Source organism: Gracilinanus agilis, chromosome 3, assembly GCF_016433145.1.
Source record: "Gracilinanus agilis isolate LMUSP501 chromosome 3, AgileGrace, whole genome shotgun sequence".
In the NCBI taxonomy this organism is placed as follows: domain Eukaryota; kingdom Metazoa; phylum Chordata; class Mammalia; order Didelphimorphia; family Didelphidae; genus Gracilinanus; species Gracilinanus agilis.
In genome coordinates, this window is record NC_058132.1 from 250,899,481 (window position 1) to 250,915,699 (window position 16,219).

Consider the following 16,219-nt stretch of genomic DNA (forward strand, 5'->3'; position numbering starts at 1 on the left):
CAGAAAAGATTGGTTGATAGAACTAATGAATATTTTTTAAAAAGTGAAGGTAGTACCAGATCAACTTTGGGAGTTGAGAGGTGGCAGATTTAATCAAAGAAGAGATAGAACAAGAAACAAGTGAGTTGTCAGACTTCTCTACTCTGTCTCAGTTGTTCAGAGCAGATTCAAGGAGATGCCTGGGATGTAATTTAGACTGAACCTCAGGGAGCAAGAAACCAATAGAGACCCTGACTTCTTTAGATTAATAAAAGAGTGGAAAGAAGTCTGACATAGTTAAGGTAGAGCCAAAGAGAGAAAACTACCATTTCAGATAGAAAGTAATTTTAGAATTGAACTAGATAAGTGGGAGGGATACGCCCAATTCCTGCCCCACCCCACCCCCATTCTAGATACCTTCATCTCAGTAAAACTTTGTCTTATGCTGTATTCAATAGCTTCTTGTTATATCTATACAATTATTAGTATTTGCCAGAGATCCAAACAAAAACTAGTGAGCATATCTGTACTTAAGAATTCACATTGTATAAAACCAAGGGTGTGTTGGAGTTACCTGATACTTTCAAGAACTGATCTTTAAATATTTAATGCAAGCATTTACACCTCAGAAACTGGCAACTGCTACAAATCTAAGCTTGATTTATTACTTTTTTAATTGTCTAGACTTAAGAAAGCGATGTTAATACTGTAGATTCAACTTAACAAAGGGTCAGTTGTTAAATATTTCCCAGCACATTCCTATATAAATCCTTTATATCCTATCCTTTTTCTTAAACTCTAGCCTCATGTTACCTACTGTCTGTTGGACATCTCAAACTCAACATGTCCAAAATAGAACTCATTATCTTTCCCTACTCCCAGAATCCTCTCGTTCCAATTTCCCTATTACAGTTGAAGGCACCATCATCATCCCAAGTCATCTAGGCTCAGAACTTGGGTGTAATCTTTATCTTTACACTCCCTAGATATCCAATTTGTTGCCAGGTCTTCCTGTATATAACTCCTTCTCTCCTTATATAGCTGCCACCCTAACATAAAACCTTATCACCTTGAGAGGAACAGCCATTCTCATGAGAATGGTCACTCAGAGGTCAGTGTTACAGCCAAGAGCAAGTGCAAAACTAGCTTACAATCCTTTCTTTTATCCTGGTCCCAGACACAGGAATGGTCATCCTCTCATTCACCATTCACTGGCTAATTGATGAAAACTAACCAATCAAAACACACAATTCATGCACTTAGTTATCCTAATTATTCAAGTGAGTTGTCCAATCAGAACAGGGGTTTTTTTTTCAATCCTATCTATTTGCATTCACCTATAGCCCTTTAACCAATCAGAACAAGGATTGTCTCAGTTCTAGTTCAGTCATATCTTTCTAAATATCCTGTAGCCCTTCAACCAATCAAAAGATGTAAAGATTTTATTCTGCCTTGTTAGGGAAACAAAAGCCTGGCTTGCTTATTTCTGTTAGCCAGGTGTATATTAGCCTGAGGGAAATCCATGTTATCTTTAATCCTCACAATCTCAAGGTTCAATAGTCTGCTATTGGGTCTCTATGTTTCAAGACTCTACTAGAGTCCCTGTTATCTTTCAAATCTGACCTCAGACACTTCCCAGTTGTGTGACCCTGGGCAAGTCACTTAACCCCCATTACCTAGCCCTTACCACTCACTCTTCTGCCTTGGAGTCAATACACAGTATTGATATTTACTGTCCCCTCATACCACACCAGGATATTCCTTGCAACCAGGTGAAACCTTCCTATATGATCAAATGTAGAGGAGTTTTTGGGATCTGAGTCTTCCTTATGAACCCTGGAGGTCCTTCTACACAATTGATTCCAAGACAGAAGGCAAGGGTTTAAAAAAAAAAAATACTCTTCTAGCTCCAGTTTAACCTCTATTCCCCTCCTAAAGTGATTTTCTTAAAGCGCAGATCTGAGAATCCCCATCCTAACTCAAAAAAAAAAAAAAACTCCAAGGGCTCCCTATTATCTCCAGGACCAAATGTAAAATCTTCTGTTTGCCGTTTTAAACTCTTTATAATTTGAACCCTTCCTGCCTTTCCGTTTTTCTCAAACTTTAAAATCCCCCATACACGCCCATTTCTTATATAAAAATCCATCTCCTTGTCTTTGCACAATCTGTCCCCTCTGCCTACAATTATCTCCCTCCTAATTTCTTTGACTCAACTCTAACTCTATCCTCTATGACTGTAACTCAAATCCTACCTTTTGTCAAAGACCTTTTCAAGTCTCCTTCCCCTACTCCCAGTTACCCTCAATTTATACTATCTGCTGTCTATTGTATGTACATAGTTATTTGCATATTATCTCCCCCATTTTAATGTAAGCTCCTTGTAGGTAGGAGAGTATTTTCTGCACTTTTTTTGGTATCCCTAGTGCTTATCATAATTTCTGGCACATAGTAAGTAAGCTTAATAAATGCTTGTTGACAAGCATCTATCTCTGTTTTGGACCTCAGTTTCTCTATCTACAAAATGAGAGGGTTGCACCAAATCCTTAATGCTCCTCTAACTGTGATTTCTTCTCTTGCAAATACAATTTTCAGCCTCATCTCTAAGATACTAGGAATTCCCACTTTAAGCTCCATGCATTAGAACAGTAATGCCAAACCTTTTAGAGATAGAGTGCCAGGACCTGTCCCAACCCCTTCAGAGTGAATGCCATGCCCTTCTTGAAGACCATATGCTGGCCCTTCCTCATCACCACATGCTAGGTAGGCCCAGATCCTACCTTATCCCTCACAGAGGAGGGAGGCAACACTCCCATTGGGCTCCTGGGTAGAAGAATGGGTAAAGTAAGGAATGCCCTCAGCAAGTGTAGAGATGGGGAGGAGAGTGGCTCCACTCCCCTCCAGCTCTGCTGCCTGTAAGCCACCCACCTTACCCTCTGTGCTCTCCCACTAGGCTACTGGGCAGAGGGGTAGATGATATGAAAAAATGTCATCAGGCATGGTGGAGAGGGGAGGGGAGCAGCTCTGCCTGAGTCCCTCTGCCTTTCTAGTAACTAACTCAGGGGGTGAAGAGGTGGGAGACGGTGGCTGTGTGCCCACAGAGAGTGCTCTGAGTGCCAACTTTTGCATCCATACCATAGGTTCACCATCACTGCTATAGAAGTATGTTATGTTCTTTCACTTTTTCTGCAATATACTTTTCTTAGGAAGATATCTAAAAGTGTTGGTTGTAAGGGTTTCAGAGATGCCTGGTAATTGTTTTGCTATCTCCTTCCAGTGTATGCTGTTTTAAAAAATAGATATTTATATATGCTTATGATTTACAAAATACTCCACTTTTGCATTTTCTCATTTTATTTCTATTTTACAGAACAGGTTCAGAAAGAAGTGGCTGTCCAGAAGCACAAGTGCATGATATTTCTTAACCTTCCCCAGACATGACTATGCCTTTAGAGGATTAAAAAACAAAAACAACAACCAAAAAAACACCATAAAATCCTGGCCTATGTTTTCTTTGTAGATTAACAAAAGTGTTGTTTTTTTCCTTCAGAACAGACTTTCTATTTTTTTTTCTCACATTTTTAACTTAACATTGTTCTTTTGTTAAAATCCATGTATTTAATTTAAGAGAATCCCAGGAACAGTTCCACTGCAAATATTTTAGAGATTCTCTTTAGGTTATTATAGTTTTATATTATTTGATTTAAGAACTTGTTTTTTTCATGCTTCCTATTGAATTAGATAATTTACCATAAAAAATTTAGGGAAATTTAATTCTATGTGAACTAATTTCTAAGTGTTTTTCAAAATTGTCTTATTCATTTCTAGTTCAGTAGTTTAAGAATATTCCCATTAAATTGTTTCATTCTAATTCAGTTCAGCCCTAGATGTTTACTTATAGCATTTTCATAACAGATGAAAAAATAGGAACAGTCACTTAGTATATCCTTTGCATAATTTACACATTAGTGATATTTGTTGTTTCTGAACATCCCACAGTTGAAATAAGGGGCTATATTATATACTATCCCCTCATGCTACACCAGGATATTCCTTGCAACCAAGTGAAACCTTCCTATATGATCAAATGTAGAGGAGTTTATGGGATCTGAGTCTTCCTTATGAACCCTGGAAGTCCTTCTTCTTTCTCCCCATCTCCACTCTCTTATCCCTTACCTGGTGACAAGAGGACTTAGTAAAAAACAAAACATACTTCGAATTCTACCAGTGAAACAAACTATAGAAACCGGAGTTATAGAACAAGTTAAGATAGATGATTCCACATTAGGTAGGCCTATAAGAGGTTATACTACAATATTCACAGAAAGAGCTCACGGACTCAGTGCAATTAATAGTATTTAATAATTTAATTTAATAATTAACAACAATATTAAATAAGAATACTTATGGCACTGGTATGAATAAATATAATAGTAAAAGATATGATCATTTCAAACCCCCCTGCCACCATGAAATAAAGGAAAAATCTAAGAATTAGTCTGATTTCTCTTTCTTGCTTTCCTTGAAATTAGAAGAAAACAAATTTTTTTCAGATAAATGATGGATGACTTATCTTGTATCTAATAGGTTTCCTAAAATGAAATATACTATGTACTAACACAATTCAGTTAATTAGGCAGGTTTTTTGTTTCTAGCTTATGTATATGGTGCAAGAGGGAATCATTTGAATGAATACATTAAAAATATTTATTGAATGTTTACGATGTACCAAGTCTATTTGGATATTTATTACAAGGTAATTTTCTTTGAAACAAAATGTATCAAATAAAAATAAAAATAATTCATCAAAGTAAATCTACTAAATTAGCTTAAACCTACACTAAGACTTTTGGGATACCCTGTACATTTCAATAGAATCATAACTTGCTGTTGATTAATTTCTGACTTTGTGATTCCATTTGGGTTTTTGTTGTTGTTGTTGTTGTTGTTTTGGCAAAGATACTGTAGTTCTCCATTTCTTTCTCCAGCTCTTTTACAGATGAGGAAACTGAGACAAACAGGATTAAGTGACTTGCCCAGAGTCATATAGCAAATAAGTGTCTAGAGCCATGATGGTAACCTGTGGCACATGTGCCCAAAAGGACACACAGAGCCCTCTCTTGTGGGTATGCCTGCAGTCACCTGCCAGAATTCGTTACTAGAAAGCTAGAGGGACTCAGAGTGGAGCTGTTCTCCTTTCCCTCTCCATGTACCTGAGGATATTCCTCATCACCTGCCCCTCTGCCCAGCAGCCCAATGGGAACACTTCTTCCCTCCCCTGTCTAGGGTAAGGCTCTGAGGGGGTAGAGGGTGACTCACATGCTTCATGAGGGTGCAGGACAGACAGCAACCTATTGAGTCTGTGATGAAGGTGATTCCCATGGTGGGGTTGGAGAGGAGCTAGGTTTGAGGGGAGCATAACTCACATAGTGGCACAGAGCTAGGGGGAAGCAGAGCTGGAGGGGAGTGGAGCACTTGGGCCACTCTCCTCCCCCTCCTGTGTACCTTTCATCATCCACCCCTCTGCCCAGCAGCCCAATGGGAGTGCTTCCTCCTTTTCCTGTTCGGGGTAAAGAGGATGGAGGGGACTCTAGAGGTGGGTGGGGTGTATCATAAAGACCAGTGATGGGCAAACTTTTTAAACAGGGGGCCAAAGGAAAGGAAATGCTCATCTGTCAGTCTGTTTCTACGGCAACTCTTTAGAAGTTTCATTGTATTATATTCTACTCATTGTATTCATCAGATTAGGAATAATGTCCCACTAGAACATTTCAGGGCCCCCTCCCCATCTGGCCCGTGGGCTGTAGTTTGCCAGTCACTAGTCTAGGGGGCTGGGTGTACATGGCACTCTGTCTCTAAAAGGTTTGCCATCACTGGTCTACTGGATCTGAACTCAGATCTTCATGACTCCAGGCCTAATACTCTAACCCCTGAACCAACTAGCTACCCTCTAGAACCATAACTAGGTTAGACATTATTTAAAATTATGAAGAGACTTTGTCTGTATTATCCCAAACTTGCCCTTTCTACATTTTACCCTAACATTTTGGGCTGCTTACTCTACCCACATACAAGGCTGGTACTGGCCATGATACAAATTTCTTAAACTTGGTACACAAACACTAAAAAGAGCCCCACAGAGCTATCTTCTGGGTCTACTGTTTAATGTTTTCTTTCAAAATAGAAAATAGGGGTAGAGAAATGTATGTGGTAAGTGGCCCAGAATCAAACTTGGCTCTGTCATTTACTGTCTCATGACCTTGAACAAATCACAATTCCTCTGGGATTGGATACAATAAGAGACTTGAATTATATGACTTCAAAGGTCCCTTCTACCTCTAAAATTACCATCCTATGACTAGATGACAGGATTTTATTGATACTTTTATAGGCACAATTAGAAGTCTGTAAGCAAAAAGGCGAATAATGTAGAGGGCATTGTTGGATAACTAATTTCTCTACTATATGGTCTCAGAGGACCTTCAAACTCAGAGCCTGTGATTCTGATTCAGAATAAAAATTATCTTGAATGTTTAGAAATGTGATCTAGATAAAAAAGAGTTGAGATATGAAAAGGAGAAAAAATACAAGAATACCTTGGGGACAAAATTTAAAATATGCATATTAATATAAAAAGAAGTGAAGATTGGCTGGTCTCATGGCAAGGGATGACAGGTAGATAATAAAAGTACTCCACTGACATTCTTACAAGTGAAAAGTTGAGAAAGACATCTAGCATGTTGGGTAGATGCCTTGTAGTGAACTTTTGGGAAGACCTGGACAAGAGTTAAATAGGATGAATGGAAATCTGCACCCTGAAAGGACTATGTATAGCAATGAGTTTACTTATTTGATTGTCTTCTTTGAATACCACAGTGTCAGAAACTATAAGTTTCTATTTTGGGGGTTGTTTGTTTGTAATATCACATTCACCCTGTCCAGAAAGAATTGACTCTTCTTTTGAAGAAAAACTAAATTGGAATTCAGAAAAGGGCAAGATCAGCATAAGTTATGGTAGTCAAAGGAGGAAGTACATAAGCTAGACCTGTAGAGTATATAGAGACATCTGTTTCTGCTTTCTTTGGTTATGTCCCCCTGCACAATTATTTTAGTAGAAGTATCCCTTCTGCATTGCAACTTTCCCCATCACAGTTTCCATATATCATGGAGTGGCATAAGAAATTAAATGAGAATTTTTGGAGAGTTTTGCAGAAGCTGCAGATGATTTACAAAGGCCAGCAGATGACATAGGAAAATTTTAAAAACTCAGAAATGTATTATATGTAGTATTGTATAATATCAACATATTTTCTTTTAACACCCTAAATATACACAGTAAACACTCCACGAAATAAAAGAAAAAAGTTCAGACTTTTCTGGTACAAAAGTATTAAAAAAAATTAAATAGATTTTGCAGATTGAGGGGATCCTTTCTCCCTAACTTCCCTTTCCCCCTCCTGGCAATATGGAAGGGGATACCTATACATCTTTATTGGTTATTACATTCTATGTCTACAACAACTGAGAGAGTTGGAGTGAGGGAGGAGTATCACTTCTTACAGAAGATTAGTATGATAGAATATGAAAGATGAAATGGGGATGAGGGAGAAAAATGTTATGGCAGAAGAATAAAGAAACCATAGAATTTTGGCTTAAGTGTAGGTAGGTAGCAAACAATAGCAAGGGTACAGAAAGCCAAGAAGAGGTTTCTGGGTAGAAAGGAAAGGAAAAAGGGATCTATGGCCACAGAAAACAAAATATCAGTTTTTGCAAAATTGACCTAAAGTTAGGCTAAGTCAAAACCTGCTCCAATACTATTATTATTATTAGGATCAAAACTCTGATTTCATAAAGAACATAAGGAAGACCAGAAAGAAGCTGGGACAAGCATAACATCATTGAAAGTTACAAGTTGAAGTTAAATGTTTAAAAAGAAAAGTAAGATCTTTATAATAGATTTTAAATAGAGTTCCTATATACAATGCTTCTTTGTTCTACTGTTTGTAATTACATGTAAATGTCCATTTTATTTGGTATATGTTGATGGACAAAATTTTCATTCACTAAGAAAGTAAGTGATAATACTATTCTACATTATTATATTCATATATGATAAAAATAATAGCTTAAATATCAAAATGCTGTGAAATGTTCTTGGCAGATTTATTTTCAGCTAGTCAACTGATTGATCAGCTCATGCAAAATGTATTTATTTTATGGTTTAATCAATTTATACTTCAATTTGTATTAGTTCTATCTAATATTAATATATGATCAGTATAACAAACTGTGTCTTAAATTTCTTTGCATATTTCTTGGAGCCTACGACAGTGATTTGCCTACTCTAGCCTCTTAGTATGTACTGATTTAGTTTGATCACAATTTACAATATTTTTGGACAATTATGAAAAGTCCAGTAGAGGTTCCATTACCTGGAACATCAGAAGGAGAGGAAAGTGATAAAGTGCTCTTAGCTTTTCCAAAGAGGCCAAAGCTTGATTTTTTTGTTTGTTTGTTTTTACCAGTTTCTACTGCTGGTGCTTGACACCCACAAAACCTATACATTTGCATTTTAGGCATCTTATGTGGATACCTTATCAAGAAAACTTTCGTTGTGACTTAGTATCTTCACTTTTAAATGCTACAGTATGGTAGGACAAATACAATGTTGTTGCCTCTTTCACTAGGAATAGTCGTACTCATGCTAAGCTTTCTTTCTTATTCTAGCAGTTGGGATAGAATTTTTTCCCTTCCATTTAAAATAGACAATTCTTCTTAAGCAAGAAACTCTTCCCCCACAAGTTTTAAGACTTTAAGCAACTGGATAAAAGAAATGTTTTTCATTGCAAATACATATAAAAACTTATACATACAATATATAATTTTTTTCTGTCAAAACTGAGGGAATTGAAGGAATTAGAACAGCAAGTAGTTAAGTATGGCAATTAAATGAACTACATTGACTATCTTGTCACTCAATTCTGGAGCTAGCTCAGTTCCCCTTCTATTCATTTATGGATCTAGTCCAATTTCTGTCATGTGAGAAAACTTTATTCGATTGTGGAAATTGTTAGGAAATCTTATTATAATTGTTTGGACCTAGCTCTCCATGCCTAGGAAACAGGACCATCTCTACATATTACTTAGAGATCCTTAACTAAGGTCTTAGGTCATATTGACCAGAAATTCAGTCAGATCCAAAGGCTGATGCAAGAAATTCACAAGCAACCCATAAATCTCATCTGAAAACTGACCCTATCCTGATCAATCACTTATTGTTCCCAGTGTTTCTTTGATTGTTTATAGTCAACTTGGGAATAATATACTTCTTTTTCTGATTTCAGGGAATTGTATTTATTTTCTCCTTTCCAACTTGGAAAGTCTCTAATCTTTCCTCCAATTAGAAATCAAATTACCTAATTTTGTATCTTTATCAGCTGTTTTGTTTTCAGTTAATTGCTTTAATTAACTTAATTGCTTTAATGCATAAAAGTCTGATTCCCCTGTATTTGGTGACCAGCCCTAAACTGAGTAAAGGGCCTGGTCTGGATTTGTTAGGCAATTGGCATGCATTGCTTAATAATCAAAATGTCCAGAAGTATGAACCTTTGCTTTCTCAGTCATTTCATCCTTTACCTTCCACAATGATCTAGTCTACAGAAAATACCTGAAGGGAGATTGTCAGGAACAGAGTAAGCTTTCTTGCCATAAGAACAGACAGCTCTATTTTTATTTTTAATTTCCTTATTTTTTTTTACTTATATGATATCTACTTTGGAATCAAAAGGAGGCATAAAATACTGATGCAATCAAAAGAATTGATTTTGGAAGGATGAACTTTGTAGATTTAGAGAAAGGAAAGGCAGATCCCCATTACCTAAATTTTTGCAGAGTCAAATGAAATGAAAAAATTTAAAGAATATGTAATTGCATTGAGAAATTAAATTCTGAGAACAAACAGAAAAAATTTTGATGAGGTGGAAAAGTTTGACCTGTCTAAATAGACTTGTGTGGTTGCATAAAAATTTGACCAGCTAAGATTAATTGACATGTACAGCTGACAGAAGAAAGGAAAGCTAAGAATGAATTAAAAAGAATGTCATGGCCCTGTAGGGATAGTATAGGGAAAACTTTAAAGCTCACAATAGACCACAACTGGTGATGAATGCTAAGGATAATAAAAAGGACCTTTTAGTTCTGTTGGGGAGTAAGATAAAGTTCAAAGAAGGAAAATGTCTATATCTCAGAGTGGATGTGTCAGTGACAGTGGGGAGTAAGAACGGTTCAGCTATTTTGCTTCTGTTTTCTCTAGAAAGGAAAAATATCTTCAGATTGAAGAGAATGGAACAAAAAATGGTTAACAGGGAATTGAAACTCAAGATAAGTGAGGAGATGGTAGGAGAGCACTTAACTGACTTCTGTGAGTTAAGGTCACTACATCCCAGGGTTCTGAAAGAACTGGGAGATATGATTGCTGGACCATTTCCTGTGATCTTTTGAAAAAATCTTGGGGAAGAGGAGTGGTGTTGTAACTTTGGATATGGGAAAATGTTCAACTTTTTTTTTTTTAAAGGAAGAATTGGTAGACCTCATACTATAGAGAGATCAGGAGTCTTGATTTTAATTACTTCAATTAACTACATTAATATAATTTCAAAATATTTGGTTAACTTTTTTTTGTTTTTACATTGCTTTCATTTCCAAATATTTCCAACCCTAATACAAAGAGCCATTTAGAGAGAGACAGAGAGAAAGAGGAAAGGGAGGGCAAGAGGAAAGTATGGAGGGAAGGAAGGAGGGCAAACAGTTTAACCAAACTAGCCAACACAATGGAATCTGACAATAGATGCAGTAATACATAATCATACTCAACCTCTGCAAAAAAGATTATATATTCAAGAATAATTTATTAAAGAGATGGTTTATAAACATTAAGAAAAAGAAATGGTAATCACATTTTTTTGTCAGAAAGACTACCAAAGATCTAATTTAATCTAGATTTGAAAAAAGTATTTTACAAAATCTCCCATTGTATCTTATTTATTTATTTATTTATTTTTAAAACCTTAACTTCTGTATATTGGCTCATAGGTGGAAGAGTGGTAAGGGTGGGCAATGGGGGTCAAGAGACTTGTCCAGGGTCATACACCTGGGAAGTGTCTGAGGTCAGATTTGAACCTAGGACCTCCTGTCTCTAGGCCTGACTCTCAATCCACTGAGCTACCCAGCTGCCCCCTCTTATTATATCTTAATGGATCAGTGTAGGCTAAATTGGGATAGGATTCTAAGAGTAATCTAATAGTTCTATTTATATTGGCCTGAAGGAAGGCCTATAGTAGAATAATCCAGGGATCTTATCCTTGAATTTGGGCTTAATATTTTTCACTAATGATTTAAATGAAAGCATAGATATTTATCAGATTTTGGGAGGGAGGCAATTTGGAACTAAAATCCCAAAGTCATAATACATGGTATACTCCTTGATCCAGCAATATCACTATTAGGTTACTACCCTAAGGAGACTAAATAAAAAGAAAAGGACTCACAATAACAACAATTTTTTTTGTAGTGGCAAAGAACTGGAAAATAAGTGTACTGATCAGTTGGGGAATAGATGAACAAATTATGAAATTATGATGTATGAACATGTATTGGCTTTGGTCTGCTACCAACATGATGGGGAGATAGACTGTTAACTGGTAGGATAGCAAAAACTAGAGTACATTCAAAAGGCACCAGTAAGGCAAGGTGAGTCACTTTGTTCAAGATTTTTTGGCCAGCTTGGCATTGGACAAAAAAGACAAGTTGCTGGCAGGCTGGGAAGGGTCCTCCCTTACCTGGAGCTTGCATGAGATAGGTTCTTCTGCTTCTCTTGGGTCTATTCTTTTCTGCTGTTGAGGCACTAAGTTCTGAGCTAATCAGTTCATCAGTAGCAGAGATATGGACTCATTCATCCACTGAGTATGCTACATTTAGTTAAATGGAACTGGGATACTAATTACTGGTAGCTAAAGTGGGGAAAACATACTGGAACTGGGGTTCAAACTTGCAGCATTAGAGAAAGACACATCCTGACTCCTCAGGGGATGACCCAAGGACCTTGAGGGAGTGATATAACCAAGCTTGCTTGGGGAGTATGAATCTATATAGGATTGCTACAAATGTAATGGAATACAATTGTGCTATGAGAAATGACAAAATAAATGTTTTCAGATAAACCTGGAAAGATTTATGTAAATTGACAAAGTAAAGTCAACAAAACTAAGAGAACAATTTATATAGTAACAACAATGTTCTAAAGAAAAACAACTTTGAAAGACTTAAGAATTCTCATCAACTTGACAAACTATGATTCCAGAGGGCTGATTAAAAAAAGAGGGAGTAAGCTCTTCCATTGGGCTGCTGGGCAGAGGGGAGGGGAGCAGCTACACCTGAGTCCCTCTGCCTTTCTAGTAACTAACTCTGGTGGGCGATGAAGACTTTGTGTTCCATCTTTTTTTTTTTTTTTTTTTTTTTTTTTTTTTAAACCCTTACCTTCTGTCTTGGAGTCAATATTGACTCCAAGGCCGAAGAGTGGCAAGGGTAGGCAATGGTGATCAAGTGACTTGCCCAGGGTCACACAGCTGGGAAGTGTCTGAGACCATATTTGAACCCAGGACCTCCAGTCTCTAGGCCTGGCTCTCAGTCCACTGAGCTACCCAGCTGCCCCCTGTGTTCCATCTTTAGCACTCATGCCATAGGTTCACCATCATGGGATTATAGCATATAATGTGATGAAAGTAACTGGGATAAATGTAAGAATCCTACAGACTTAGGTTAAACAAACGAACTGCACAAATACAAGAGGGGGATTGGGGGACTAGAAAAAGAGTTCATTTGAAAAATCTGGGAGTTTTAGTGAGTTACAAGTTTCATGAGTCAGTAATATGAAATGGCAAGCATAGGATCATAAATCTTGACCATGGAAGGGACCTCAGAGGCCATCTAGTCCAATTTCATTTTACAGATGAAGGAATTTAGGTCCAGAGAAGTTGTGACTTCTTCCCGGTCACACACATAATGAGAGATATCCCTCAGGGACCCTATCCTGAACCCTCTTTTTTCCCTCTCCTCTATACTTACTGTGCTTGGTGATCTCATCAGCTCCCATGCATTTAATTATCTACTCTTTGCTGATGATTCTCAAATCTACCTATCCTGACCCAAACTTTCTGCTGGCATTCATTCTTGAATTTCCAAGTGCCTTTCAGATATCTTGAACTGGATGTCTGGTAGACATTTTAAACATGTTCAAAACAGAATTTAGTATCTTTTATCTTAAATCCTCCCCACTTCCTACCTTCCCTTTTACTTTAAAGGGCAACACTATCTTCCTAGTTCCTCAGGCTCACAACCTAGGAGTCATCCTAGATTATTCACTATTTCTCACTCCCCCTTTTAATTTGTTGCTAAGGCCGGTCAAGTTCATCTTTGCAACATCTCTCATATATGTTCCTTTCTCCCCTCTGACACTGATACCACTCTAGTGCAGGCCTTCATCACTTCATGCCTGGACAATTGCAATAGACTGCTGGTGGGTCTGTCTATATCAAGTCTCTCCCTCATCCAATCTATCTTCTATTCAGCTTCTAAAGTGATTTTCCAATGCTCTGGTTCAATCTTGTCACATATACACCCACATCCCAAATGAATACATTTCAATAGTTCTCTATTGTCTTCAGGATCAAATACAAAACTTTCTTTTGGGCATTCAAAGCCCTTTAACCCTAGCCCAGTCCCACCTTTTTAGTCTTCTTACACCTTAGTCCCAAAGGGGACTCTAATCCAACAACATATAATAATAATTATTATTATTAATATCTTAACTGTTCCAAGAACAAGATATTCCATCTCTCAGCCCCTGGCATTCTCTCTGGCTATCTTCTATGTCTGGAATGCTCTCCCTCTGCCACTCTGACCACTCACCTCTTTAGCTTCCTTTAAGTCCAAACTTAAATCCAACCTTCTAAAAGAATTCTTCCCAGGAAAAAAAAAATAGAGTTCTTCCCAGGGGGCAGCTGGGTAGCTCAGTGGATTGAGAGTCAGGTCTAGAGACGGGAAGTCCTGGGTTCAAATCCAGCCTCAGACACTTCCCAGCTGTGTGACCCTGGGCAAGTCACTTGACCCCCATTGCCCACCCTTACCACTCTTCTACCTATGAGCCAATACACAGAAGTTAAGGGTTAACAAAAAAAAAAAGAAATTCTTCCCTAACCCTTCTTAATTCTAATGGCTTCCCACTGGTAATTGTTTCTAATAACAATGAATCTTTATTGATTGGTTGATTGATAGTAATTATCAGAGGCAGAATTTGAGCCTTACTATCTACCAGAGTTCTCTAAATAGAGGCACAGTATCAAGTATGAGGGTGGTGAATATTCCACTGTCCCTGATCAGATTATATTTGGAATAGACCAGTTACTGACACCAGATCATTAAAATTTTAACAATATTACTAATATTGTTGAGCTAGAGGATTTCCAGAAGAGGATGACTAAGATGGTGAAAGCATTGAAGGCCATGACATATTAAAATTAGTTGAAGGGATCTTTAGTCTAGAGAATTATAAGAAAATAATTAATATTTATGTAGCACTTTGAAGTTTACAAAAACACATTATCTACTTGATCCTCACAACAACTCCATTAGATATTAGGGGTATTATTGTGCTCATTTTGCAAATGAAAAAATTGAGAAATGATTTGTTCATAATCCCACAGCCTGCAAGGGTCTGAGGAAGGAAAAGTGAAGCTGAAGGTAGGAAAAGAGAGAGAACAGACCCTTTATTCTATTGTCTTCATGTATTTGAAGAGCTAACATGCAAAGAAATTTGAGATACACTCTGCTTAGTCTTAGAATTCAGGACTAGAAGTAATGAGTAGAAGTTGTAGAGAGGCAGAGTTTAATTCAAGATAAAGAAAACTTCCTAACAATTTGAGCTCTACAAAAGTGGAATGATCATCTTCAGAAGACAATGATTTCCTTATTATGAGAGATTTTCTAGTAGAGTTTGAATGATTGACTGCCTGTCAGGAATGTTGTAGACAACATAGAAGGTACTCCTGTTCAGGTAGTAGTTAGACCAGATGGCCTGTGATCTTCCTTTCTACTTTGTAATTTTTTGATTTTATAAAGCTGCAGTAATCTTCAGGTAATTAAAGGCATGTATCAGTTAACATATGGTCCCAGTATGGCAGGGTAGTCAAGGGGGGAGGAATAGAAATCTTTCCAAGCTATAAAGAGCCAAAGAAAATTTCAATTTAATAAAAATCGAGGAGCTGAAGTTAAAAAGGAATGCACATTTCTGTTTCCCAGGTTGGATGGGAAATGGAGTTTGAAGTTACTCCTAGACTATTTGTACACGCTGAGTTAAGACCTGGAAAGTTAGGGAGGAGAGGGGTTGTTGGTAAAAGGACTTTATGATGGTAAAAGGTTCAAGAGTGAACTGGAATTTCACTAATAAGCCCCAGCCCTGCCCAGTCAGAAAAACATTCAAGTCTTTCTATCTTGCTTTCAAATCTTCCCCAATGTAAATATTACTGAATCTTTGTTATCAATATTATTTATCATTTTTATGTATTGTGTTATTACTGGTAATATTAATTATAGGTAGTGTTCTGCAATCTTTGGGAATCTGGCCCGGCGTCGGGACGAAACGACTCCGAGGTAGGAGCCCAAGCCTGGCCAGAGACAGTGTGCAAAACCACACCCACAAAGAGGCCCAAGGAAACCCGGGGCTTTCTCCTCGGTGGTGACGGCTGCCTCTGGGCCCCTAAGCAGCAAACTCAGCCCAGCTTGTAGAACGCGACCCTCCGGTTAGGGCTTCTCCGCTCTAAGCGGACCCAGCCTAGCTTAGCGACCTGACACCTGAGCTGCTGCCCCCTGCCCAGCGGGGTCCTGGTCCTAGTCCTCCCAGGGCTCATTTGCATAGGGGCGCGCGCGCCTTGGGCCAGGGAGGCGGCGCGCGCGCTCCCTGACAGCTCTACTTGCGGCTCGTTCACTCGCTCGTTCCCGGCTTCCGAGCACAGCATGGCGGTCAAGGTGACTCCAACTATCTGCTGCTGCTTAAGGCATAGGAAACGTTACCGGGGCTTTTTTTTTTTTTTTTTTTTTTTTTTAAATTCCTTCTCTTTCGCATTTCCCCTTTTGCTTCTCTCTTGGATAAATGCATTTCGGGTCTCCAGCTCCTGGGTCGGGGGTGGGG

At 37.9% G+C, this 16,219-nt stretch overlaps 1 protein-coding gene across 1 annotated transcript in view; it reads left to right on the forward strand.

Moving 5' to 3' along the window:
• Window positions 1-15,784: 15,784 nt before the first annotated feature.
• SLC25A12 (solute carrier family 25 member 12) overlaps window positions 15,785-16,219 on the forward strand; it is a 114,184-nt gene continuing 113,749 nt past the window's right edge. Inside the window, exon 1 of the mRNA XM_044669794.1 lies at window positions 15,785-16,056. Coding sequence (XP_044525729.1) covers window positions 16,045-16,056 — 12 coding nt within the window. The 5' untranslated portion in view covers window positions 15,785-16,044. The remainder of the gene's footprint in view (window positions 16,057-16,219) is intronic.